Source organism: Leopardus geoffroyi, chromosome C3 (assembly GCF_018350155.1).
Source record: "Leopardus geoffroyi isolate Oge1 chromosome C3, O.geoffroyi_Oge1_pat1.0, whole genome shotgun sequence".
NCBI classification, from domain to species: Eukaryota; Metazoa; Chordata; class Mammalia; order Carnivora; family Felidae; genus Leopardus; species Leopardus geoffroyi.
Window position 1 is genome coordinate 24,420,894 of NC_059338.1, and position 26,814 is coordinate 24,447,707.

Here is a 26,814-nt window from a genome sequence, read left to right on the forward strand (position 1 = left end):
AGAACAGCCTTTTCTTAGACAAGGCTAGGTCATGTGGAGTAGGTTTCATAATCCTTAAAAGAACATTTCTACAAAACTCTACTATATAAATTGCAGTGTGAAGTGAGATTTCCAATGAAGTCATCTTCTCCACCAATTTACTAAGCACTAAATTGGATAAATACAAAGAAGAATAATGTATAAATTCTAGTAAAAAGCTAGTGCCCAAACTCTTCTTTATAAAGTGAATTTATCTTGAAAAAAGAATATAGGATTTAATTTGCACATTTCTAGATCACCTCCAGAACAAAGAAGAAGTGAAAGTGAACCTGGCAATCAGACCGTATTTCCAAATGCAGCTTCAATCCCACTGACAATAAAGTACTAGGAGGAAAGAACAGCTGTACAGGAATATTTATTGTAGCATTATTTGTAGTAGGAAAGTAGCTGGAAGAGAAAGCATCCTCGTCATCAATAATAGCAAAAATAACATAAATGAGAAAAAAATCATTGAAAAAACGATGTATACAATATTGTCCTAACTACATCAGTATGAGCATGTTATAGGTATATGTGTTTATACAGAGAGAATTTACAAAAGATTGCTCACCAAAACACTGAAAGTACTTATTGCTAGGTGTTGATATTTTAGGTAACTTCTACTTCCTTTCCTTGCCATAGGTATTCATATAGTAATAGTGTATTACTTGCCATAGGTATTCATATAGTAACAATCATGAACCAACTATAAAATCATGAAAAATAAATTTCACTTTTTTAATTATAAAAATAAAAACAAAATTTATATGATTCAGTTATTCAGATTAAACTAAGTTTATAGATAAAATCCATGTTTGAAGCATCATTATGAAAACTGGAAGAACCAGATCAAACAATGGAAGTTACAGCAACAGTTAAATATAGAAAGTTAATGACCTGTAGCCTCAGCCACTTTTCACAGCATGCTTATTTATGGCTTCTCCAAAAGGTAAGAAAATAGCTGCTAAAAATGTCTGACAAGCTTTGGCAGCTGAGGCAGAAGTCCAGGGTTGAATATGTTAACCAGAAGAATAAAGCATTTGTTAAGCACAGGAAAGTAATAGGGTCTAATAGGTGGGGCATAATTCATATGAAAGGACCCTGTGACTCACAAACTCGAGATGAACACAGATTGATAGCTTTCCAAGACAACAAATACAAGCTTCTATTAACAGAAGCATAATACCTGCAACCAGGGTGGAAACGATAAAACTCTCCTAATCATAACGAATACTGAGAACTGAGTACTAGGTATGGTATATAGGCTCACATCTCAACGACATATAAAATTTAGTGCATGTCTGAAACCAAGGAGACCAGGATACTGACACATAGTAGAGTCTTGACAATATATTAGGGAGATTTTTCAAAAGCTGATTCCTTTCAAAACACTAGATGTATTCATACCAGGCTACACAGCCTATCCTTAGGGTGTTAGAAGGACTAAATGCTAACTCTTTGAGAGATTGGACTTTTAAGAGTTTTTCCATTACATATGCACTGGCTTAGGCTTTCTATCAACATTCCTCACCCCTCTCCATGGTATAGTTGAGTGCAAAAAGCCACTCTTGACCCAAAGGCTACATTTCTCAACCTTTCAGTGAGAGTATGGTGATATCACTAATTCTCACCTGAGATACGAGAATAAAATACAAGTAAAAGTGATGTTTGTCATTTGTTCGACAGTAATTTCAAGAAGTGTATATATACCTTCTCCATGCTTTCTTTACCTTTCCGAAAACTATAGAGGATTCTTAGGTCCCAGCATATAGACACAAAATAAAACTGGTCTGCATACATAATAATGTACTTACATGTTATAGAGCATGCGCGTGTGTGCGTGTGTGGGTGTGTGTATGTGTATGCATGAATCAGTGGAGAAAATATCTACACTAAAAGTACCAGCATTAGACTCTAGTAAACAAAAAAAAATCTTTTAAATTTTTGATATATATGTTGGAGCACTTGGTGCTAACTTTCATCTCTACTGCAACTAATATACATGAGAGAAGAAAAGGTCTACATTATGACATTCCTTCCTATTGGACATTACATATTTGAAAGATACTGTCAAAATTTTATTTCTCCTTTTAATAACTGTTACCCTAAAGAAGAAATAATCTTTAAAATGTGAATGTCACTTAAACACACTTGTTGCTCTGTTGGGCACTGATTTTCAATGTAAATCCAAATACTATAAAGGATAAGCACATTCATGTACTTCTTACCTCTGTCTCTATCCCTTGATATTAAAAACTAATAATCACTTCCACAATTTTTAAAATGGAAGAGGATGCATTGGTTTTGACACACAATGAAGAACTGTTAAGCACCAGCAGGCAATGAGTCAATGCTGATGGCTCATGTCTCAATGAAATTCATAAACTACATGGTAGAGGTGTGTTTCCTCTGCTAATGCTTTTAAATCATTTACTACAAACTGTGTGGACATCACAGTTTGTCACTTGTACAATTTCATACAATAACAATAACACTTTTTCATATCTTCAGTTTGTCCATACTTGCAACATCTTTATATCAATTTTCGCTCTGAAGAGATTTAAAAATAAAGCAAAGCAGCACAAAATATCCACAGCTTTATTATGTCAGAAACTCTAATTAAATAAATCTCTTTGCTGAATTAGCCTCATTACTTTAAAGTAGAGTCTGTGCCCATAAAGGCCACTTCTGTTTTTCATTAACCAATACTGCACTGACAATGGGAACTGAACAGAACATTGTATTCAAAATGGAGCCATAAGTTATGTTGTTATGTTTTTTAATTGCAGTAATCTGGTTTTTCAAATGTATATCCTCTATAATTATGGCTAAATATTCTCAGTAATATGACACAGAAGTTAATTGTAGGAAACTTTGTTCCTCTTAATGTTTTTCAAATAATATAATTTTACTCTGCCATCATTCCCCAATGCCCTCTCACCCTTAGAGAGATTCTATCATGCCTAATTTTATGATTTTCAGATCACTCTAATGTACATTTTATTTATAAATCACCAAATTTTAAGAACTATTGTAGTGTGAGTTTAGAAAGAAGTGTAGTGTGAACCATTTTTAATAATACATAGACAGAAAAATGTAATAAATGTAATATTCACTGCCATCTCTAGCCAGTGGCCCTTAATCATCTTGATTGTGCAACACTATCAATAAAACTGTTGAACATAATTCCATTATTTCAACAACATTCCCTGACCCACCAAGTCTTACACTAAATATGAGAGCTACAGAGGCAAGTAGAACATGGTCCTTGCCCTCCATAAGCAAACAAAGAGAACATAGGCAACATGTTAAGTGTTGGGTCAGAAGTAGGGTGGGGGTGGGGGTGGTAGCGGGAGGCTCAGAGAATCCCTAGAAGCCACTCCTAACCCAGAGTAAAACTGGGCTATAGATCATGATGTCAGGTAAGAATTTCAGATTAGGTGCTACCCAAAATTGTTACCCTGAAGGTCCACAAGTCCTGACCCAAGTTAAAAAGTAGTAGGTAGTGATGTGGGAAACAAAGGCAGAAGGAAATGGCAGATCAAATTAAATTTCCTCATAACCTGCAGCCCATTGACAAACACTTGAGGCCAGCAGAGCAAAGTTTCTCCAGGAACTCCCTACCATTTTAATGCTAATGTTTTGCTAGAGGGAAAAACCTTAGCTAGACCATAGCTAGGCCTCCAGTATCCTGTGGGTCTTTTTTAGCATATGAAAATCTCATTGGAAACTTCCCCTGGACTTTACCTCCCCCAACTCCAGAGTGTACAACCAGTCTCTCCTCATGGTCCCGGGCAGTTCTTTCTGCCCACAGGTCCTGTCCCTGCTTTAATAAAATCACCTTTTCGCACCAAAGACATCTTCAAGAATTCTTTCTTGGCTGTTGGCTCCGGACCCCCTGAACCCCACTATCACCCCAAAACCTCATCAGGTAGGGAAGCTAGGAATGGGAAACAGAAGTCCAAGAAGACAAAGCAGAATATGCAAAGGCTCAGAGACAAAGGAGAACAGAGTATGTATAAGTGGCTTGAGGTAGGTGAGCTTGGCTGGATAGGAGGTGAGGTGAGGTAAGCAAAGGTCAGATTATAAAGGACCTTCATTTATTCAGTTATTCACTCACTTGTTTAATAACTAACTACTGGCTGCCTGGGGGGCTCAGTTGGTTAAACATCTGACTCTTGATTTCAACTCTCATGGTTCATGAGTTTCAGCCCCCGCCCCCTCCCCGTCTAGCTCTGCACTGATAGTGTGGAGCCTGCTTGGGATTCTCTCCCTCTCTTTCTCTGCCCCTCCCCTGCTCACACATGCTCGCTAGCTCTCTCTCTCTCAAAGGTAAATAAATAAATTTTTAAAAACAAATAAATAACTACTGAGAGTCAAATTTTTTCTGAGGATTCAGACAATAATCGATGCCCTCATGGAAGAGCCACAGCAATCCATGTGGAATACACAGGAAACAAAACAAGTATACTACTTATAACATATGAAAGAGATAAAGGCAGTAGAGAAAAGTTAAAAGGGAAAAGAAAAAAAGTATTTGAGGGAGTCTTGTGAGGAGAATACAATTTTAAACAGGATATTTAGGTAAAGCTTCACTGAAAATACAATTTTGAGTAAAGATCTGAGGAAGTGTGCCTTATGTTATCTGATGGAAGAGAATTCCAGACAGAGGGAACAGCAGGTATGAAGGCCTAAGCCAGCTCTGTGGCTTGTATGATCCAGAAACAGAGAAGAGGCCAATGTGACTGGAACAAAATGGGTGGAGGAGGAGGAGGAGGAGGTGAAGTTACAGGGAAGCCATGGGAAGCACCTCAGCATTCAGAGCACAGCCATGTCAAGATCTGACTTAGAACTTAAAGAAACACTGGCTGCTATATTAAGAATAAACCAAAGAGGAGCAAAGGCACAATTAGCAGAACTAATTAGGAGGGCTACTGCAGTACTCAGGTGACAGAAGGTGGCCTGTGCCAGGATGGCAGCCTTGAGAAGTGATTCTATGCTGGATATATCTTGAAAATAGAAATGACAGAATTTTCTAAGGGGTTTGCATATGCTGCAGAGTGTGAGACCAAAAGAGAAGTTAAGAATAACTCTAAAGCATTTGGCCTGAGCAACTGTTAGGTTGGAATTTGGTTCTGCTGAAATGTGGAAGGCTGAGAGTGGGGCAGGGCTAGGGGAAGGATGGAACTGTCACATGTTGAGATGTGGAAAAGCACAGAAGAAGCCAATTGGAACACGGCAACTTCGAAATGCCTATTAAACATCCAAGTAGAGAGGATGAATATGCAGTTCAAAAGGGGGGGAGAGTAGGGGTGGGCGACCAGGGCAGGGACCAGGAAGGTGCTGGCTTCTGGGGTCAATGACTTAACCATGGATAAAGGCAGAAAAATATTAGTGCTGAAGGCCACAAAGCGAAGGGCAAATATAAGAAAATTTCTGCTTCTCTGTATGTCAGGTGGGAATAATAAGATTAAGTGCATATTGAAGGTAATAACATAAATAAAACAATTAGACCAATGCCAGAAAAGAGCAAGAACTCCAAAATATACAATCATTCACAGGCTGAAAAGTCCCTGAGGGTAGAGAATGTTGTATCTTGAGTCACAGAAATATAAACACATGCCAAGGATTCAATAAAGATATAGTGGAATAGCCATAATTATATTTCATTAAATAAATTAAAATTGTACAAAGAATTATCACATAAATTGTTACATAGGAAAATTTCAGTTGTTCATCTTTAATCCTTTAATAAATACAGAATAATTTTCACTGTCTACACAAGCTGAGGAGTAACCGATTCATTTAAATGCATAATATATCATCACTTCCCATTTTATTTTGATCTTTTATATTTCTCAATTTTATTAGGGTGAACCTCCACATGAAAAACAATTGTACAAAAGTTAGCCACCAAATTTGTTTTCTGCTTTGAAAACTATTTAAATTTAGTAGGTTGGACAGGAGACCATGATGGTGATGAGTTAAAAATTATTCATGCTATTACACAGACAGTTCCTTTCCCTACTACTTCTAGTGAAGGATAGAGCCTAAAAAGGGAAGTCTATAAATGAACAGAAATGCAATTTAATAAAAGCAACATAATAATGAATGGAAAAATAAGTTAAAATAAGTCAATAAGTCATTTAACTCAAATAAGATAAAGAGCTACACAAGCTAAATCTGAGACTTAGTCATGCATCCCAGTATATGCTGGAGTGCTTCAAAAGTCACTAGATTTTTGTTGTTGTTGTTTCGGGTTTTTTGGTATGTTTGTTTTTCGATTCCACTGATAAATGAAATCATACAGTATTTCCAGTTTTCTAATTTATTTCACTTAACATAATGCCCTCAAGGAATCTTTAAAAAGAAAAGGTAACACCTGGTAGAACTGAAAATACTTACATAGCTGGCATACAAAAGAGTATACCTTTTTGGAGTATATGTAAATCAAGAAGAGAGAGGTATATGGGTCTTTAAAGAGACTAACTCTATATTAAGCAATTACTTAAGAGTACTTTGGTTAGCAATAGAAATTATATGGGTGGGTATCCAGTATTAGCTTTGATAAATAGATAATAAAAGAAGAGATGTTTACTTTTCTTTAAAGAATGTTTTTTTTCTTTTCTTTTCTTTTTTGAGCTTATTTATTTATTTAAGTAATCACTACACCCAACAGGGGGCTCAAACTCATAACACCAAGATGAGCACACTCTTCTGACTGAGCCAGTCAGGCACCTGAAGAAGAAATGTTTAAAAAAGAACCTACAACGATTATATTCATGTATTAACTGAAAGCCAGATCAATTTAATTGTGACAAATACCTAAAACATCCTTAAGAAAATGAATTTCATAGAACACCCTTCAAAATTATAATACAATTCAAAATAATCGAAAGACTGTTGTTGAAGTTCAAAGACATCTTACCATTCATTTCCTTGTGAAGGGTTTTCTAGTAGCACTCGGATTATGTATAATAAACAGCTTAATAATTTGAGAGAAAAATTGAATAGACGAATTCTTAGACCTTTAAACAAACAACAAAAATTTAATTTTCGTGTTAACTTAGTTCACGAAAGTCTAAAAAAATTGCCAAATAACAACTTTAAATATAGCACTTATTGTATTTAAAAACTCTTTAAATTTTAGACATCTGAATTTTAATTGGCTAAATATTGGGAATAAAATGTGAGATTGACAGACTGCATGCACTGCAAATGGCCGCAAATATTACACCCAAGAATAAATCTTGGTTTGAGCACTGAGAAGCCACAAAAATCATGATTGGTTCAGATATGCTTAGAAGTGTAAGTATTTTTTATATCCATGAATTTTGGAATAAATTTTAGCTAGCTAGAAAATCTAGCTGCTTACAAATCCACCAGATAAGTTATACATCCTTTACTTTCAGAACACCTTGTAGATTTGATTGTAAAGAAATTATAATCATGTATATAATTATATATTATACACTCAGTAATTACATAATTATAGAAGAATCATAATAGCATTTGCTGGAAAATACATATACATTCACACACATTTTAGTTCTACCAGTTGAAACTTACTTTTTCCTTTAGGTTAAGTACTAATGCAATCTTAGATATTTGGGGGGTATTAAGACTGTCATATATGTATCTGTGAAACTGTGTAAGTCACAGTTACGAGGCTTATAATACTTAGTGATGAAGAAGAACAATTAACATTAAGCAAAATATGCTTAAAGTCTGATTAATAGAAACATTACCGTTCCTGCAATTATCAGGTGGTATCTGATTCATGCATTATGAATAAAATTTTGAGAAAGGTCTTCTTATAATTATTATTTAATAAAATCTGCAAGTGAAATGTCATTTTTTTTCTCTGTTATATGTGAGTGTACTTGAGGTAACATTTCTTAACAGTAAAAGATTAATGCCTATTAATTTTGTAATTTTCCTAGGCTTCCTTATTAAAATGGCAGGTACACTTTTTACGGGTTAACTTCTTTATAAAGTCTTTTAAACTGTTAATGAAATTGCCCTGGTTTTATAGAACTGGTCTCCTCAAAAGACTGCTTAATCAAAGTTGGCTGCTGGTAAAGTATTCAAATAACGCATCTATATTTTCTGCCCTGGAGAGATAGAATTATTAGCATTAAGATCAAGAAGACCTTCTATTCAAATGATATGGCCCCATTAGTTTACATCTATTGGTAGGACTTCCTTGGAAATTCTAAACAACCAGGTTAGAGAGGCATTAGCTATTCTTAGCGTCACCTTTGCAGCTAAGTTGCCATTAAGAATCTCCAAGCAGTGTGCCTTACAGTCTGAAATATTCCTTAGAGTCAGTATTTTGATAACTTCCAACAACTCAGGCTTTTCTCTTTGAACCCTATAAGAGCACAACTTAATCGAGACCACCCAAAGAAGATTCCAAGATCAAAATTCAGAAAGAACAAAGTCTACACCACTTTCCAATAGTAGACCTTTCCACTATTTGTTGACATTTTAAGCAATAATCATATGAAAAACTGCATACTGACTCATTATTTTTGGCTTTTTAAAAATATGTGGCATTACAGGGAGGCAACAGGTGTCACTGACCCATCAGCCTTGAATGGTCTTAGCTCAGTAACTATGCCAATTTCATGTCTTCCTCAAGTTGCAATGTTTCCCAAACTTATCTGATGAGAAGAATCAGTGGAGTATGAAACTGTGCGCTGAGCCCTACACTTCCTGATTCAAAATCTCCAGAGAAGGATGTTAGTAATCTGTACATTTCAGAAAACCCTAGATGTTTCTTATTATCAGGCATGAATGGGAAACATTAAACTCTTCCCCAGTAAATCAGACAGTTGTTCCCATTTGGTTAGAGCCTTCTCAAACCAAGTTTTACATGTGCCTCACAGTCAAAATAAGGGGACCCCTCATTTAAATTATTTTCCTCACTAATCCAAATGGCCCTCTCACAAGTCTACCTACTGGTGTGGGATTTGGGGAACTGCAGGTATTCAAACACCTTAACACCACCACATGTAACATCAATAGCTTTCTGAATTTTTACTGCCTGGCAGACAAGATTATCATATTTATTCTACATAAAACATATTTTGCTAAAGGATCGCACAGCTGATTTTTTTTAGTTAAACATATGTATAAACATGTTGATGGGAGAATAAAATGAATGACTTACTTGACCTCTGGTTTTTGATAAAAAATAACTTTAGTCTCTCTTTAAATGTGTTTTCATTCATATAGAATTCAACTTGTACCCTGCAAGCAGAAGATAACAATATAATTAAAAATAATACATAAAGAATAAAATTATTTTATTTAATGCATTATAATATACTTTGAACAAATCCCTACTACAGAAAATGAAAATTGAGTAAAATACTCAATTTTTTGTAGAGAACCCATTACTTTCCAATTCTAAACACAGTAAGTTCAAATATCTTACATATTTAATTCTATTATCAGTATCAGTGGATGTAATGAGTGGTATGGATGATTCAAAACAGCAGTAATATGTGTCTTTGGAATAATTCTGAATCAATGTTTTCCCAAGTTTTTCCCGTTATTAAAATCATTTGGATGTTTGAACAGCGTCAATGCAAACTGATCCAGTTTGACCCCCACCACCCAAAGCACTGCACCAGAATCTTAAGGGCCTGGGCCGGAAAATCTATTTTTAACAAGTCCTTCCCTTCATCTTGAGCCTATATGAAACAGAACATTATGGGACATTTTACCATTTTATTTATTTATTTAGGCTCATATTAATATACACATGATCAACAAAGGGTAGTAATGACAAGAAGAATGTTAAAGTCAACATAGATATGTTATACACCACACAAAACAATGAAGGAACTGAATATTATATATGTGATGTATAATAAAATAATATCAACAGTCTAAAAAAATAGTAGCATGCTAATAAATACATTTGCTTTCTCCCTAAATTCCAGCAAACTTCTCTCATGTGATAAGACACAGTATTTTAGGAGTGTCTGGGTGGCTCAGCCTGTTAAGCGCCCATGGCTCAGGTCATGATCTCACAGTCTGTGAATTCAAGCCTGACATCAGGATCTGTGCTGAGGGCTCAGATCCTGGAACCTACTTCCGATTTTGTGTCTCCCTCTCTCTCTGCCCCTCCCCTGCTTGGGCTCTGTCTGTCTGTCTGTCTCTCTCTGTCTCTCTCAAAAACAAACATTAAAAAAAATTTTAAGACATAATATTTTTTAAATATTGAGTGAAAAGAAATATCATGTTCATGATAATTTGTTAATGATCATCATTTGCAATTTTCTTAATTAAATGGTCTCAAATACATTTATTTAAGTTATGATTCCAAAACAGCTACAAACGCACTTTAATGTTCACACAAACATTACACTTAATTTTATTTTTCCTAACATCACAAAATTTTGATCTTTTGTAACTGGTATTTTGAAATTTGTTTAATATTTGTTTATTTTTGAGAGAGAAAGACAGAGCATGAGCAGGGGAGGAACAGAGAGAGAGGGAGACGCAGAATCCAGAGCAGGCTCCCAGCTCTGAGCTGTCAGCACAGAGCCCAACATGGGGCTTGAACTCATGAACCGTGAGATCATGACCTGAGCTGAAGTTGGGACACTTAACCGACTGAGCCACCCAGGTGCCCCATGTAACTGGTATTTTGTAACTCTTAATTCCCTTCACCTATTTTGCACCTCCCAACTGCCATCCTCTCTGCCAACCACCATTCTGTTCTCTGTATCTCTGAATTTTGTTCCATTTTGTTTGTTCATTTGTTGCATTTTCTAGATTACAAATTTAAGTGGGATTTAATGGGGATATAGTGTACAGCAGGGTGACTATGGTCAATATTAATGCAAATTTGAAAGTTGGTAAGAAAGTTAATCTTCGGGGTGCCCGGGTGGCTCAGTGGGCTAAGCAGCCGACTAGATTTCAGCTCAGCTCATGATCACAAGGTTCAAGAGATCAAGCCCCGCATCAGGCTCTGAGCTGACAGCATAGAGCCTGTTTGGCATTCTGTCTCTCCCTCTCTCTCTGCCCCTCCCCCACTTGTGCTCTTGCTCTCTCTCAAAATAAATACACACACATCAGAAAAAGAGTAAATCTTAGAAATTCTCATCACAAGAAATGTTTTCTAACTCTGGAGATAGATGATAACTAGATTTATTGTGGTGATCACTGTATACAAATGTCCAATCATTATGTTTACATCTGAAACTAGTATAATGTTGTATGTCAACTATACCTCTATAAAATAATTGCAATATCCTCTAGCAGAACACTTACATATGCATGTCTATGTGCATGTACACACTCCCATACACACATACACAAACTTACATACTCACACACGCCACCTAAGTGCATGCACACACATAGAGACACAGAACTCCAGTAGTATCTTAGAATCCATCACTGAGTCTTTTCCCTCATTTTTTTGATTGAAAAGGCAGTTCATTTTAAATAAAGTAATTGTAACACTGATATCAAACTAAATTATTTCAAATTTGTATAGATAGAAAAGGAAATTTGAAAGGACGTACGGCTATTACACAATAATTCAGCAAAGACCGTGCAGATTTGCTCTAGAGTTAACAAATTTATAAGAATAGGAGTCCATTCTTCTGATAATATCTGAACTTCAGTACTGGGTATATAACAAAGGTTTAACTAAAAGGAGATCATTTAAAGCCTGATGCAAAATAATGACATTCTGGGAAGTGTCTCATATGAGGAAAAGTTTAAGGAACTAGAAATGTTTAGCCTAAATATGAACAGTTAGCAGTAATATAAGGGTTATCTTTATTTTTAAAAAAATTTTTTAAATGTTTATTTACTTTTGAGAGAGAGAGAGAGTGCGAGCGGGGGAGGGGCAGAGACAGACAGAGACCAGAATCCAAAGCAGGCTCTAGGCTCTGAGCAATCAGCACTGATCCCCACACAGGGCTAAAACGCCCAAGCCCTGAGATGATGACCTGAGCTGAAGTCAGATGCTCTATCAACTGAACCACCCAGGAGCCTCAAAGGTTGTCCTTAAATATTAAAGTGGTTACCACTATTAACATGACATGACTCAATACATGATCCTCTATTGTATATAATTAATCATAGAGAAATAGGAGAATTAGGAATGAGATTACCCAATTATGAAATGACCATCATTGTGAAGTGGAGAGCCCTCCAATATATATAATTGTGCCAAAGATTGGAACAGCTTGTAATGCAGTGACTTTTTTTCCTGAGATAAAGACAATTTTGCATGAGGCAAATTCTCTCATTAAATGACTTCCAGATTCCTTTCTCATTATAATATTATATGAAGTAAAACTCTTAATTAATCTAGTTCTCTAACAGAGTTTAGTGTTTATCCTTCCTAATTTTTTTCATGATTTTAATTTATTTTATATAACCTCTTTGTATTTCCCTTTCCAGATTTAAATATGCTTTTCCTTTTTTCCTTCTCCCCTTCCTCCTTCCCTTCCTCCTTTCCTTCCTTCCTTCCTTCTAAACCCTCTCCTCCCATCTCTCCAAATCTACCTCTATACAAATAGGTCAACTTAGTGCACTCCTTCTGGACTTCCCCAGAACCTCATGGTTTTAGTCACATTTACCCCAATATAATAGTGGAATTATGATTGTACTTAATAAAAATAAAGTAGAAAAGCAATTACTAAGTGGTATCTTCTCCCATCGACACATTTTCATTGTTTAATAATATTAGCTTTATAGTGGTCAACAACATTTTATTGTTTTATTTGCATAGATCCTATATTTCTTTGTGACATTTATTTCTGAGTATTTTATAATTTTGGTTGCTATTTTTAAACGATTTTGTTCCAACCTTTAACTTTTGGTTTTGGTATTGTAAATGGTTACCATGTTGAATTCCTTTATATGTAGTAATATTATTTTTCAGGTTTATTGCTTGGGTTCCCTGGGCGGACAATCATGCCATCTAAAAATTTCCAATATTTCTGTTTACATTTAGCTGTTATTATACTGACTAGCATTTATTGAAGAAAAAATACCAACTGCGGTTTGTGTTCTTAAAAGGCCTCTTGTGCTTTAGCAATTATTATATTGTTGACCCTGGAATTTCAATAAATATTCCTATTTTACTAAAAATTATATCAGGAGTAGAGGGATATTGATTGTTATCAAAAACTAACTTGACTCTATCAAACTGATAGTACCTTGCTGGGATTTTTTTTGACATTGACTTGGTGAATTATTTCAACAGTTTTCCTATTATGCAATCATTTTTCAAGTCTGGAATAATTTTGGTAATCATTAATTATTCAGGTAATTTACTGGTGGATTCATTTTCTTATACTTTAAGGAGTTTTTCTTCTATAGTCATCACTAAGATTGATGTACTATCATCTTTAGATTATTCTGATAACTTCAAATACAAATTGAAAAACTCTCCAGATTTCTCTATAGTCTGTAACAATTTTAAAGACTATAGAGACGTTTTGTGTAAACATCATCAATTTGCCTTATATTGATTTTATTACTTTTTTTTCTTCTCATTGTGTTACTCTGGTTACTTGAATTTAGTATAAAAATCATGCAGGATCTTGTTAAAAACCAATTTCTTTGTTTCACTCTTAAAACTCCTCTTCACTAACTCTGAAGTCTAAATTCTGTTAAAAAACAATTTCCTTGTTTCACTCTTAAAATTCCTCTTCACTAACTCTGAAGTCTAAATTCTGTCCCAGACTGTCCACACACCGTTCTTTCAGAAACACTATTTCACTTTTTTCAAGGGCTAATAATGTCTTGGGCTCTGTTTAGGATGTCAAATATTTGCAGGGGTACCTGGGTGGCTCAGCTGGTTAAGCGTGCAACTCTTGATTTTGGCTCAGATCATGATCTTGCAGTTCGTGGATTTGAGGCCCGCCTACATTGGGCTCTGCACTGACAGTGCAAAGCCTGCTTGGGATACTCTCTCTCCTTCAATCTGTCCCTCTCCCTTCTTTCTCTCTTAAACTAAATAAATAAATAAATAAAAACTTAAAAAAAAACAAAACATTTGCCAATATTCTCTTTGGAACTTGTAGCAGATATAGAGAACTACCAAAAGAAAACTCTTCCTATATTTCTACTTGGTGCTGCTCCTTTCTGCCTCCCTCTGATTCTGCAATATTGGTCACAGAGTCCGTGGATGAGTTTTTATGACTATACTCATTTCAAACAAGGCACTATCTGCCTGGACTTTCTGGTCCAGCAGGCAGGTTCAGTGGATACATGCTAGTCTCTCTATTTATTTGTTGGTGGTTGTTTTTTGTTTTTGTTTTTGTTTTTTTGGAAAATCTACATTTGGATGTCAAATTAATGTACATAGCTCCCATTGCAATTCCCATGTCTAAGAACTTTTCACCTGACATCATTTCTGTGTTTTTAAATTGGGGCATCCTTCTAATTACATGCTTGGTGTTCTGACTCCAAAGACTAAGGAGAAAAAGTAAAATCTCTCCGTATACTATTACCAAGCTTCTCTCACTTTATTCCCACCACAACTAATCTTAAATGCGGTTTATGATTATGAGAATTACAACTTTTCAAATACACATTACTGTGAATGTGCACCTTATTTTCTCTAAATTCATTGTTATGCACTGAACTATGTTCCCTAAAATAATATGTTGAAGTCCTAACCCTAGTATCTCATAATGTGACCTTATGTGGGAATGAGTCATTGCAGACATAATTAGTTAAATTAAGATGAGATCATACAGGAGTAGGATGGGTCCTTAATCCAATACCACTGGTGTCTTTATTACAGGAAAATTTGGATACTGACATAGAAGAAAAATGGCCATGTGAAGACAGAGACAGAAACTGGAATTTTAGGGCCACAATCTCAGGAACACCTGGAATACCAGAGGCTGAAAAGGCAACAAGGATTCTCCCTCAGAGACTGAAGAGAGCATAGCACTACCAACAACTTGATTTCAACTTCATTACTCTATAGCTGAGAGTTAATAAACGTCTCTTGTTGTTAGGCACCTAGTTTCTGGTTTTTGGTTACGACAATCCTTGTAAACTAATACAATCATTTTCTATGATGGTGACAGTAGCATTTCTCAGTTCTATGAAGTAATTCCATTAGAATGTAAGTTCCAAGAGGGCCAGGAATGTATTGTTTTGTTCACACTTGCATCTTTAGCCTGCCACATTATTACTTGGGACCTTTTAGGCATTAACTATGACTCACTGAAGACCTGAATGAAAGGGTAGATTGGTCCCCAGTTCTATCTTTGGTAAAAACCTTATGGACTCTCTGTGGATAGTACAGTAGGAGAGATAAAAAGCATTTTCCTTTCCTTCCTTAGATTAAACTATTTGAAGATGCAAACCCTAGGTTTGTAGTGAGCTCAATCCTTAGAAGCTCCTTCTTATTCCAACTTGATCTTCCTTATAATTAAAGATAATTCCCTGTGGGTTTCTATTTTTGTTTCAATATTATTTAGATTTACTTATTTGCCCTATCTCCCCATGATTTTTATGAATATTTCGGAAAAAATACACTATCATACTTAATTTTTACAATGTTGATATGGCTTGGTTAAGGCAGTCATCAATTTTATTTTATAGAAAAAGATACTTTAATTCAAAGAATTTTAGTGAATTGCCCAAATTCATAGCTAGTACTGGGGCAGAACTGGGACACTGTTCTTTCTATTACTTCTTCTTGCCTCCTGCTTCCTCACCAGTAGACTCTTCATTATTAGGAGAGTTCTGGGTCATTTGTGAAATATTACAAAAGAGCATTGCAAACACCAGACCTACCAAGGGATAAAGACAAGTATTTGTTTAGTTGTGCCCTTTGAATATTGACTCTAACCCAGGTATCTATTTCCAAATATTCACTCCTAACTTCTGGTAACTAATTTATTTAATACAGCAACCATTCAAAGGGAGCCTTATAAAAAAAATAAATAAATGAATGAATAAGCCTACCATCAATTCTTCATCTTAAAAAAATAACTTCACCACTTCTTGCTCAAGTGCTTCCAATGGGTTTCTACCCAGCTTCCAACCTTTACTACATGCACAAAATTAAGTTCACTTTAAATACTCTTAAGTCCCTCCTAAATTTTCCAACCACTCTTTTTGCCCTATCCAATTCTTTTCATAATTACTCAAGCCTAAGTTTCTCACCTTCTTTAAGTCAGTAACATCTTATGAGAACTCAGAGATTAATTCTGATGACTTTCAATAGTATTCTCTTATTTTAAAAAAAATTTTTAACATTTATTTATTATGTTTGAAAGGGAGAGAGACAGAGCACGAGCAGGGGAGTGGCAGATAGAGAGGGAAACACAGACTCCAAAGCAGGCTCCAGGCTCCAAGCTCTCAGCACAGAGCCCTGTGCAGAGCTCAAACTCATGGAACTGTAAGATCATGACCTGAGCCAAAGTTGGACACTTAACCGACTGAGCCACCCAGGTGCCCGGATGTTCTCTGATTTTTAAAATGGAATTTAAAACAACATCATTTTTGGAAAGATAACCCAGGTAGTATAGATACATACTCACAACACATACGCACACATATATGCACACGGATATGTGTATGTGTGTGTTTGAATGTATATATGTAGTGATGTATTGGTAATGAGGGAAGAATCTGGGGTGTTAATCACTTATCAATTTTCTTTCATTATACATAATGCTGATAGCTGTTCAATAGTTGCATTTATGTTCTTGTCACTCCCTGGTAATCAAGGCTTGCAGATAGTTGGAAATACACAAGCTTGTGGTTTCATTGGTAAAACACATTACAGTCCACCCAAGAGTACTTTTGTATTCAAGTCTCTCTTCAGTTAGAAAACTCATGTGTTCATGTGCAGTGTTCATTTTCAGGACCTACTGTCTGGACTTCCTCATTTTATTTAAAATAATTAAAGGTAGGCAAGCCCATTTAACTTAATTTTGCATGGGAAGCAAAAAATAAAGCTAGGATAAGTGTAAAGGTACATTTTTTCAACCTTAAGTTGCAAGGAGATTTTGCCTTTCCCTGCCCAACTGCATAAGCTGGGTGCAGGCCTAGTTCAAGCCATTAAAAAAAAAGAAAAGAAAAGAGAAAAGAAGAAAAAAGAAAAGAGGAGAGGAAAGGGGAGGGGAGGGGAGGGAGAAGGAGGAAAGGGGAGGGGAAGAGAGGAGAGGAGAGGAGAGGAGAGGAGAGGAGAGGAGAGGAGAGGAGACAGAGAAGAGAAGAGAAGAGAAGAGAAGAGAAGAGAAGAGAAGAGAAGAGAAGAGAAGAGAAGAGAAAAAAATTGCAAACATTTATTCATTTTTATTCTAAGTATGTAATAAAAAGTAGCAAAAATATATAGCATTTAGACTTACAGTAAACTGTGTTTGTTATGTATTATAAATCTTTTCCACCACCACCTCAAAAAACAGATCAGATGCTTTAAGATCATGTCCATTTCTTTTCTCTCACCTCAACTCTACTTCTTCCCATTACACACACACACACACGCGCGCACGCACGCATGTATACATATACGTGCATAAACATATATATATATATATATATACATATATATATATACACACATGTATATACACATATATATATGCATGCATACATGTACACATACATTCTGGAAGCATATACAAAGCTATTAGCCCCAGAAAGGGTTATAAGCTTACATAACATGACTAAGGCAGCACAGCCCCACCACAAACCTAACAGCCTCCCAATCAAAACTCATAACAGCTACAACATGCAAATCTTCTTTTCTTTATCTCTATACTTGTAAGAAGAGGATATAAGATACCACCTAATCTCTAACTCAGATTGGAATAGTGAACCCAGTCATTTAAAAACCTTGATGAAAAAATATAACGGTGCTCATGCAGCCCAGGATGGCTAAGAATGGCAGGGTTAAATAGCAAAACCCAGTTTGGTGAGGGAAAAAAATGTGTGTTTTCAAAGAGGGACCCATTGGATCTCAAGAGTCAAGTCATGTTAAACAGGTACTAGTTGTTAGTATGAATCCAGAAATTACAAGAAGACACTCATGTACAGTGAAAGAAGTACCTTTTAATTTTATATAATTATTTGCACCAGTGACATAAGACTTTAAATCCACCCTCCAAGCAGCTCTTCCATTTGGCACTCATAAGTTATATTTCACTAATGGGCACAGCTCACTAGGACACATATATTTCTTTAGAATATTCTAGTACTTAGCACTCATAACTCAGGTAAAAGTAACATATATGACTTGACATAGGTACATCATATTGGGTTAGATATATTTAAAGATAAGGTCACACAATTTGGAGGAAAAAGGGAAAATAGTTGCAGATAGAATTTCACTCCATGAATTTTAACAGTAAAACTAATGGGTTTTCTAGGGAAATTGACTCTTTTCCCACAGTAGTTTGTATGTTCATTTGTTTGTTTATTTCACAGTGCAGTATAAGGATTAAGTGAGAGAACAGCATGGACTTTGGAATCAGATTATATGTACTTGATTATCAAATTTGCTAACTTTTATTTACTGTACAATGCAGTTATTACTTCTGTTAACAGAACTGTTATGAAAATTAAAGAGGATAATTCATATATGAGCCTACAAAACTGAATAATCACAACTGATAACTTTTTTCTGGTGTGTTGGTAAACTTTTTTCTGGTGTGTTGGTAATAAAGAAAGAATAAGCATTTATAATTGGAAAAACAGAAACTATGGATTACTTATGTCAGTTTGATGTAGTTGATTCCTCCAAGAAACATTTCCTTAAGAAAAATAAGGATATAAGGCAATAAATAACTTCACTGTTTACTTCAGAAAATTCCTACAGATCAATTTATTGGAGACAATAGTCTGTTCACCTAGGCAAACACATCACTTATCTGCAACAACTACTCATTAAGATGTGCATTGTCTTTGTACTCATTATTCATTAAGACTTCAAAACCCTCACTTTGCCATGTCCTCCAGTTCCAAATGATTTATCATGAAAGTTGATCATTGCAAATCCTTTCTCTTTGAAAGATCCTCCTAACACCACTTGAGCCCTGATTCAAAAAGCCTAATAAATACCTGACTTCTAACATCATCTTGTGAAACACTTTTAATGCTCACTCACTTCAGGGAGCTTAAACAAGTTTAGTTTCGCTGCATTAATAAATATCTAGTGACAGTTCAATTTAAACAGTATAAAGGGAATCAAACCACACCTGCTGCTCTATAACTTAATTATTTTTACTTAAACTTAAAAGATGCAGGCCTAGATCATCATTTTTAATTATTACAAAATAAGTCTATATATTCCTCTATGTTAACAACACACTATTTTTTCACTAATTCCTTACATAACATAAATGGATCTTCAGGTTTTCTTTGTTTACTATTTTAAAAAAACATTAAAGAAAAAATCATCTATATTATCTAATATAAATAAGTAATAAATACATTTTCTGTATTTTCACTAAATAATGTGAAAGTTAAATGTCAAATTATTTTTAAATGTCTATATAGGGCAGAGAATACACCAGTAATCTGAAAATCTAGTTATCATCTTAGCATTTTAATAGTCAAATCAAGTTCTCCCATGGAACTTTACCAATGCATTTTCCCCAAACTGTCTGAGAAGGTAGATCTAATAAATGATACAGTCAAAATACGAAAATATTATATCAGAAAAGAAGTTGCTGTCACTTTTGTCAGAAAAATTATCCCAAAATTTAGAAATGGGCAAAAGAGTTTATTGGATGTTCTTTCAGTAAAATGCTAGACTCGACTTTCTATTTTCTGTGCAATTTGACACCTGTGAAGGAGCAGACATTAGCGTGTTGAGTTTTGTGTAATAGATATGAAAAGAATTGCCACCCAGTATAAGAGGTAACTCCATAGGTTAACATTGATGGCCCTGTAGGGCTTTTGGAAGAGGGGTACTAACTGAGCAATCTTATTGCCTAGAAATACCTAGCTTCTTAAATGTCCTGTGGGCCAGTTTTCAAGTATTACTGTTTCACTTAAATTAATGAGTTGAGTATAATATTTGACATTTTCATTTTATATTTGTATGAGGGACATAGCTTTCAACCTATTAAAAATTACATTTTAATAGCTCCTCTTCAAATTATTAAGAATTTATTAATTATCAGTATAATTTAAAGTGCTATCACTTTGGAAAACAATTTGGTTTTTATATTATAAAATACCACAGATTGTATAAAATCCCAATCAAAATCACATAGGGAATTTTGTGGAGTTTGATAAACTGATTCTACAGAAGTAAAAGATCAAACTAAATAAGAATAAAGAGTAAATATTTGCCCTATCTGGTATCTAGACTTATTATGATACTACAATAATTAAGACATTATAAAAGTAGCACAGAGAAAGACGAATTGATTAGTGAAATGAAACAGAGTCAAGAAATTGATTCATTGTGTATATTCAATATTAATATATAATAAAAGTAGTATGACAGATCAATAAGGAATACAAAGAAAGGATTCAATAAATGGACTTTTTAAATAAATAAATAGGAAAAATAATTACCTTGGACCCCTATCTCACAACTTATGGATTAAATTACATCCAAACAGGTTAAGGAAACTTTTAAATTGTTATGAAAAAAATAATGGTGAATACTTCTTTGACTTCTGAATAGTCAGAGTACTTAAGATACAAAAACATAGGGGCGCCTGGGTGGCTCAGTCGGTTAAGCGTCCGACCTTGGCTCGGGTCACGATCTCACGGTTTGTGAGTTCGAGCCCCGCGTCGGGCTCTGTGCTGACAGCCGGGAGCATGGAGCCTGCTTTGGATGTTGTGTCTCCCTCTCTCTGCCCCTCCCCCACTCATGCTCTATTTCTGTCTCAAAAATAAAGAAACACTAAAAAAAAAAAATTTAAAAAAAAGATACAACAACATAGTATCATAAACTATGTATAAAATATTTGCCTGGAAAAGTAAGAGTGTAAGTCACTAAATAGCTTCAAGGATGGGCTTAGGACATTTGTATAGCTCATTTTATAAATTTTAAATTTTAATTTTAAAGAGAGTGAAAAACAGGGGCGCCTGGCTGGCTCAGTTGGTTAAGCGTCCGACTTTGGCTCAGGTCATGATCTCACGGTTTGTGAGTTCGAGCCCTGCGTCGGGCTCTGTGCTGACAGCTCAGAGCCTAGAGCCTGCTTTGGATTCTGTGTCTCCTTCTCTCTCTGCCCCTCCCCAACTTGTGCTCTGTCTCTCTCTGTCTCTCAAAAAATACACACGTGTAAAAAAAAATTTTTTTTAAATACAGAGAGTGAAAAACAAATTCACAGCTAGGAGAAGATATTTTGATACAAAACCAATAAAGGTTAAAAATCAAGAATATATGAAGAATCCTTAACACATCATAAGAAAATGACAAACGTGTAGCCAGAAGATATGAAATGGCATTTTAGAGAAAAGGAGCTATACTGGCTAATAAACTGAGGATGAAATTTCAACCTCATCAATACTCAAGAAAATGCAAATAAGACTACAGTGAGATAACATTTTATATCCATTTGAAAAAATCAAGAATGACACATAATAATGCCAAATGTTGAAGAGAACGTGAATCAAAGGATTTTTTAATTGTTGGTGAAGAATAAGTTGGTGAGATCACTTTGGTAAACAATTTGGCATTATCTAATAAAACTGAATATTCATATATTGCCAGTTCAGTCATTCTACTCTTAGACAAATGCCATAGAGAAATTTATACACATGCACTAAGATGCATATACAAAAAGGGTCAAAAAAATGCACTTTTCATGAGAGCACAGAGAAAAACCAGAAGTAATCAAATATCCACTTACAAGGAAATGGGTAAATTGTGGCATATTTATGCAATTAAATACAGCAGTAAAAGTTCATGAAATATGGCTATATGACACAATAAAAATGGATCTTAGTAACAGAATGCAGAAGGTAAGAAGCAAGTTTAAAAAGACTACACTACATGCAGCATGCTAGCCACTTTTAAGTTCAAAAATATCTAAAACCAAACAATAATTTGTTGAGGGATACACATAATCTGTTAAATTATATTTTTTAAAGGCAAGTAGGAGCCCCTGGGTGGCTCAGTTGGTTAAGCATCTGACTTCAGCTTAGGTCATGATCTCACATTTTGTGAGTTCGAGCCCCGCGTCGGGCTCTGTGCTGACAGCTCAGATTCTGTGTCTCCCTCTCTCTCTGTCCCTCCCCCACTCATACTCTGTGTCTCTCTCTCAAAAATAAACATTAAAAAAATTAAAATACATAAACAAATAAAATAAATAAAAGCAAATAAATGAAAAGCCAAAATAACGACTGTAATGACTCCTGGGAGAAAGGCAGGGAAGAAAGTGGAGGAATCCAGAGTTGCTGTAAGTTATTAATACAGTATTAGTTCTTTGAGTGCTGATAGGTGTATATACATTATTAATAAGTTATTAATAGATTAAGGAATAAGTGAATGAAATGACAGCGTGCCATAAACTAAGAATTACAACTAAACTAATTCTGAACCTCTGGGGACACAAGAAATTCCTAAATATCTTATATTTATTTAAAAAAAACAGATGTGAGAGGGACAAGGGTACAACATGAGAAGAAATCCCCATAATCTACCAAATAAGCGTATGAGTCAAATCTTTAGCCCAGGGGGGATTTAGTAGGGGGCCAGAGAGAATAAGATTAGCAAGCTTGGATGAGAAGAGAGACACATGGAAAGATTTTTCTGATGTAAGAAACAGCAGTTTCAAAGGGAAAAATTGTGTGAGAAAAAATATAGTATATTCAGGGTCTTCAAAGAAGTTAAAATGGCTAAAGCATCAGGTAACAGCAATATATGAAAACACAAAGACAGAAAAGAAGACATAATCAAAAGAACTTAAATAGAAGCCAAGAAGTGTATTCATAAGCACGGACAATAAAGTTATCAGGAGCAACCACTTATTGAAAATGCCCAGACACTATACTGAGCACAAAGATGTATTACCACACTTGATTTTTCAAGACAAACCTTTAACAGGCACTATTAATGTCTCCATTTTACAATTAGGAGACAGAGGCATTTGCCCAAAGTCACACAAATAATAGCTGGTGGGCCTAGGTGTGAAACAAGGCAGTCTACCTCTAGCCCACACACTTAATCCTGATTACATATGAGCTTAACCAAAAAAGAAAAAATTATATGAATCAACCTTACCTTTTCTGCTATTTTTATTGAGATATAACTGACATATAATATTATGTTATCTTCAGGTGTACAGCATAATGATTTGATATCTGTATATACTGTGAAGTAATCATCACAATAAATCTAGATGACATCCATCATCACACATAATTACAAGCTTTTTTCTTGTGAGGAGAACTTTTAAGATCTACTCTCTTAGTAAATTTCAAATATGCTATATATCAATATGCAACTATGCTATAATAAATATGTTATACAGTATTATTAACAATAGTCACCATGGTTATATTACATACATGACTTATTTATGTTGTAGCTGGAAGTTTGTACCTCTTATCCACCCTCACCCCAAATTTTCTTTTTTATTTCTTAAATTGTTTTTTTTTTCTGATTATATAGTATGCTGAAACAGATTATAAAATATACTACCATAGCTGACAGGCATTTTAGGAATTTTTTGGACAAAATTTATTTACACATGCCAAGAAATGCTTAACAATTTCAGTTTCAATTACTTTAATAAGTAAATATTATTCCCTAAGACTGTATCATGTTAACTAGCATATAATTGGATATGGTAAACATGGAAACATAGCACCCTTTTGCCCTCCTTCAATAATTGCCAATAATTTCCAGCTGTCAGCTGCATCAGGGTTTGTCACGGGTACAGTGAGCCGCCTCACCTGAGGTCACACCTTTCTCAGGGCAGCCCACTACCCAAACTCCCTATCAAAATCTGCTCCTACAGAATTAAAACCAGAGATACTGAATTTAATCGTTCTTCAACTTGATCAAAAAGCAAGCAACTGATTGCGATTAAATTGCCAATACATCAATAACATCAAATTGCTTTATCACAAGAAAAATTTCAAAGTAATTGAGGATTCTGCTTCTGACCATGTGGTAGAAGAGATGTCCCTATACACACACAGGCACACAGACACACACGTATCGATACACACACACACACACACACACACACACACACACACACACACCACCCCACCCCACCATACCACACCACTTTTTCACATGTATGGCTTAACTAGTAAGAAAGTAAGGTAAATCCTTACAAGACAGAAAAGACAAGAAAATAAGAATCCAGTGAAGTAAGCTAGCAGTAAAGCTGCTGTTCACCCTGGTGCCAGCTGTCAATTTTTGATGGTATAGAATTTATATTTTGACAAGCAGGAAACTTGTCAATGAAATCCCCACAAAGAGCTCCACAGGAATCCCCCCAAAGAAATCCTCCCACAGAGAACTCCATAGAAATCCCCATTAAAAAAAAACAAAAACAAAAACAGAATTCCTGAAAGGCAACATCTTCAGTGCATGAGCTAAGAAAAATCCCTTACAGCAGACGAAGATGGTGAATACACGTGACCCTCTTGGCCATGGTTCCGATTGGTATTGAAAAGAAGGAAGCGATACTGAGACTTGCTGTATTAGTTTCCTAGGGCTATCATAACAAAATACCACAGAATGGGTGGTTTAAACAATGGAAACTTATTTTCTCACAGTTCTGGAGTCTGGAAGTCCAAGATCAAGGTGCTGGCAGGGTTGACTTCTCCTGAGGCCTTTCTCCTTGGAGAGTAGGTGACACCTGCTGTGTCCTCACAAGGTCTTTCCTCTGTGTTCAAGCATCCTTGGTGTGTTCAAGTTTCCTTTCTTACAAAGACACATTCAGACTGGATAAGAGCCCACTCTGATGGCCTCATTTTAACTTAATTACCCTGTTAAATTATTTCCAAATGTAAGTACTGTGCCAGGTTAGGGTTTTGAAATGAATTTTGCAGGACACAACTCAGTCCATAACACTTACTAACAATAAACCTGAAATCACTGACTCCAATTCTCACTTCTTGTTCTTTCTTAAGCCTATTTCACCTCGTCACCAAATCTGCAATTAGCAAGGTCACCAGTGATGTATATATGGCAAAATAAAAAATCAGATATCAGTCCTCATCTTAGGTACCCTATTAGCATTTGGCATAGCTGATCACTTCTTCATCCTGAACCACTTTCTTCACTTGAATTCGAATGCACTCTTCCCTTTGTTTTCTTCCTACCTTACAGTTTACCCCTTCTGAGTATCCTTGGCTGGTTCCTTCTCTTCTATTCTCAAAAATCATCTCTTTGGGGCATCTGGGTGGCTCAGTCATTTAAGCGTCTGACTTCAGCTGAAGTCATGATCTCGCAGTCCTTGAGTTTGAGTCTTGCATTGGGCTCTGTGCAAACAGCTCAGGGCATGGAACCTGCTTCAGATTCTGTGTCCCCCTCTCTCTCAGTCCTTCCCCTACTCACACTCTGTCTCTCTCTCTCTCAAAACTAAATATTTACAAAATCATCTCTTTTGTAACTATACTCAAAGTGTAATCCAGGGGCACCTGGGTGGCTCAGTAGGTTAACCGTCCAAATTTGGCTCAGGTCATGATCGCACAGTTCATGGGTTGGAGCCCCGCATCAGGCTCTGTGCTGACAGCTCAGAGCATGGAGCCCGCTTCGGATTCTAGGTCTCACTCTCTCTCTGTCCCTCCCCCATTTGCACTCTATCTCACTCTCAAAAATAAACATTAAAAAAAATTTTTTTAATGTGTAATACATCTATATGCCCAAGACTGTCAAATTTATATATCCAGCCTAGGCTTCTCTTCCAAACTCATACCTTTAACCACCTATTCAACTTTTCTACTTGGATCACTAGTGGACATCTCCAACTCGGCATAACCAAACCAAACTTTCTAAGTTCCTTCCTTAACATTTCCCAATCTGAGCTGATGGCAAATCCATCCTTCTGGTGGTCAAGACAAAAGTCAAATGAATTATCTTTTCATTTGAGCACATATTTGTATTGTTCTCTAGAGTTCTTTCAGTAATAAAAAGTCTTTTAGCATAATAATAAGAAAAAAAATGCTTGTAATGAACATGTTCAGTCAACGACCTAACTTGTACAAATGACCTATGGATATTTAAACTTGCTTTCAGGTTAAAATCTATTTTCTAAGGCAAACCATGGAAAAACAAAACGAAACAAAACTTTCAGTGATAAATAGAAATACTGAACCGAAATGGAAGCTCCATTCATATATCAATCTACATAAATAGCTGGAGAATATTTCACACCATTGAAAGCACCGTGATGTGCAAAGTCTTCTATTCTAAGGCATGACCTTTAATTAGATAGGACTGCAAAAACTGCCAGATTAGATCCCTAGTGTGAGTGATGTATAGTGACACAGAGGAAGTATTGTAAATGAAATAACCACCCACTTTCTTCTTCCCATCACCTTGTGTCTGAGAAAGAAGGTACTCTGATCTACCTACTAATTTTCTCTATGCCTATCATCTCCCTCCCCCAATGAATTCCAATTATGGCATCCAAGATTCTATGAAAATTCAGAATTGGTTTAAGGGAGAATAAAGTTTGTCCTCACACAGTTTCTTAAGGCCACATTAAACCTCAAGCTCCACCAAAGAGATATTAATCAGTATTTGCTTACTTATAATTGTTTGCCCAGTGCCTAGAATATAATGAATGTTCACTAGAATATAATGGATGTTCACTAATATACATGGAATTAAAAATTACTCAGCAGTAGTTGCTTCTA

The 26,814-nt window shown here is 35.4% G+C and overlaps 1 protein-coding gene and 1 long non-coding RNA gene across 12 annotated transcripts in view; one reads left to right on the forward strand and one right to left on the reverse strand.

Annotated features, from left to right (window-relative positions):
- The window catches only part of LOC123586778, a 43,786-nt gene extending 28,750 nt beyond the window's left edge, over nucleotides 1-15,036 (forward strand). Inside the window, exon 4 of the long non-coding RNA XR_006706949.1 lies at nucleotides 14,810-15,036. This is a non-coding gene — a long non-coding RNA (uncharacterized LOC123586778). The remainder of the gene's footprint in view (nucleotides 1-14,809) is intronic.
- Nucleotides 1-26,814, reverse strand: part of KCNT2 (potassium sodium-activated channel subfamily T member 2) — a 363,773-nt gene that overhangs the window by 249,964 nt on the left and 86,995 nt on the right. For all 11 annotated transcript variants that reach the window (XR_006706948.1, XR_006706947.1, XM_045456156.1 and 8 more), the window contains 2 exons: nucleotides 9,194-9,273; nucleotides 6,947-7,046 (listed from right to left, as the gene is read on the reverse strand). Coding sequence is in view for 9 of the 11 variants with exons in the window: in XM_045456156.1 (XP_045312112.1) it covers nucleotides 6,947-7,046; nucleotides 9,194-9,273 (180 nt within the window). In the remaining 2 variants the exon portion in view is untranslated. The remainder of the gene's footprint in view (nucleotides 1-6,946; nucleotides 7,047-9,193; nucleotides 9,274-26,814) is intronic.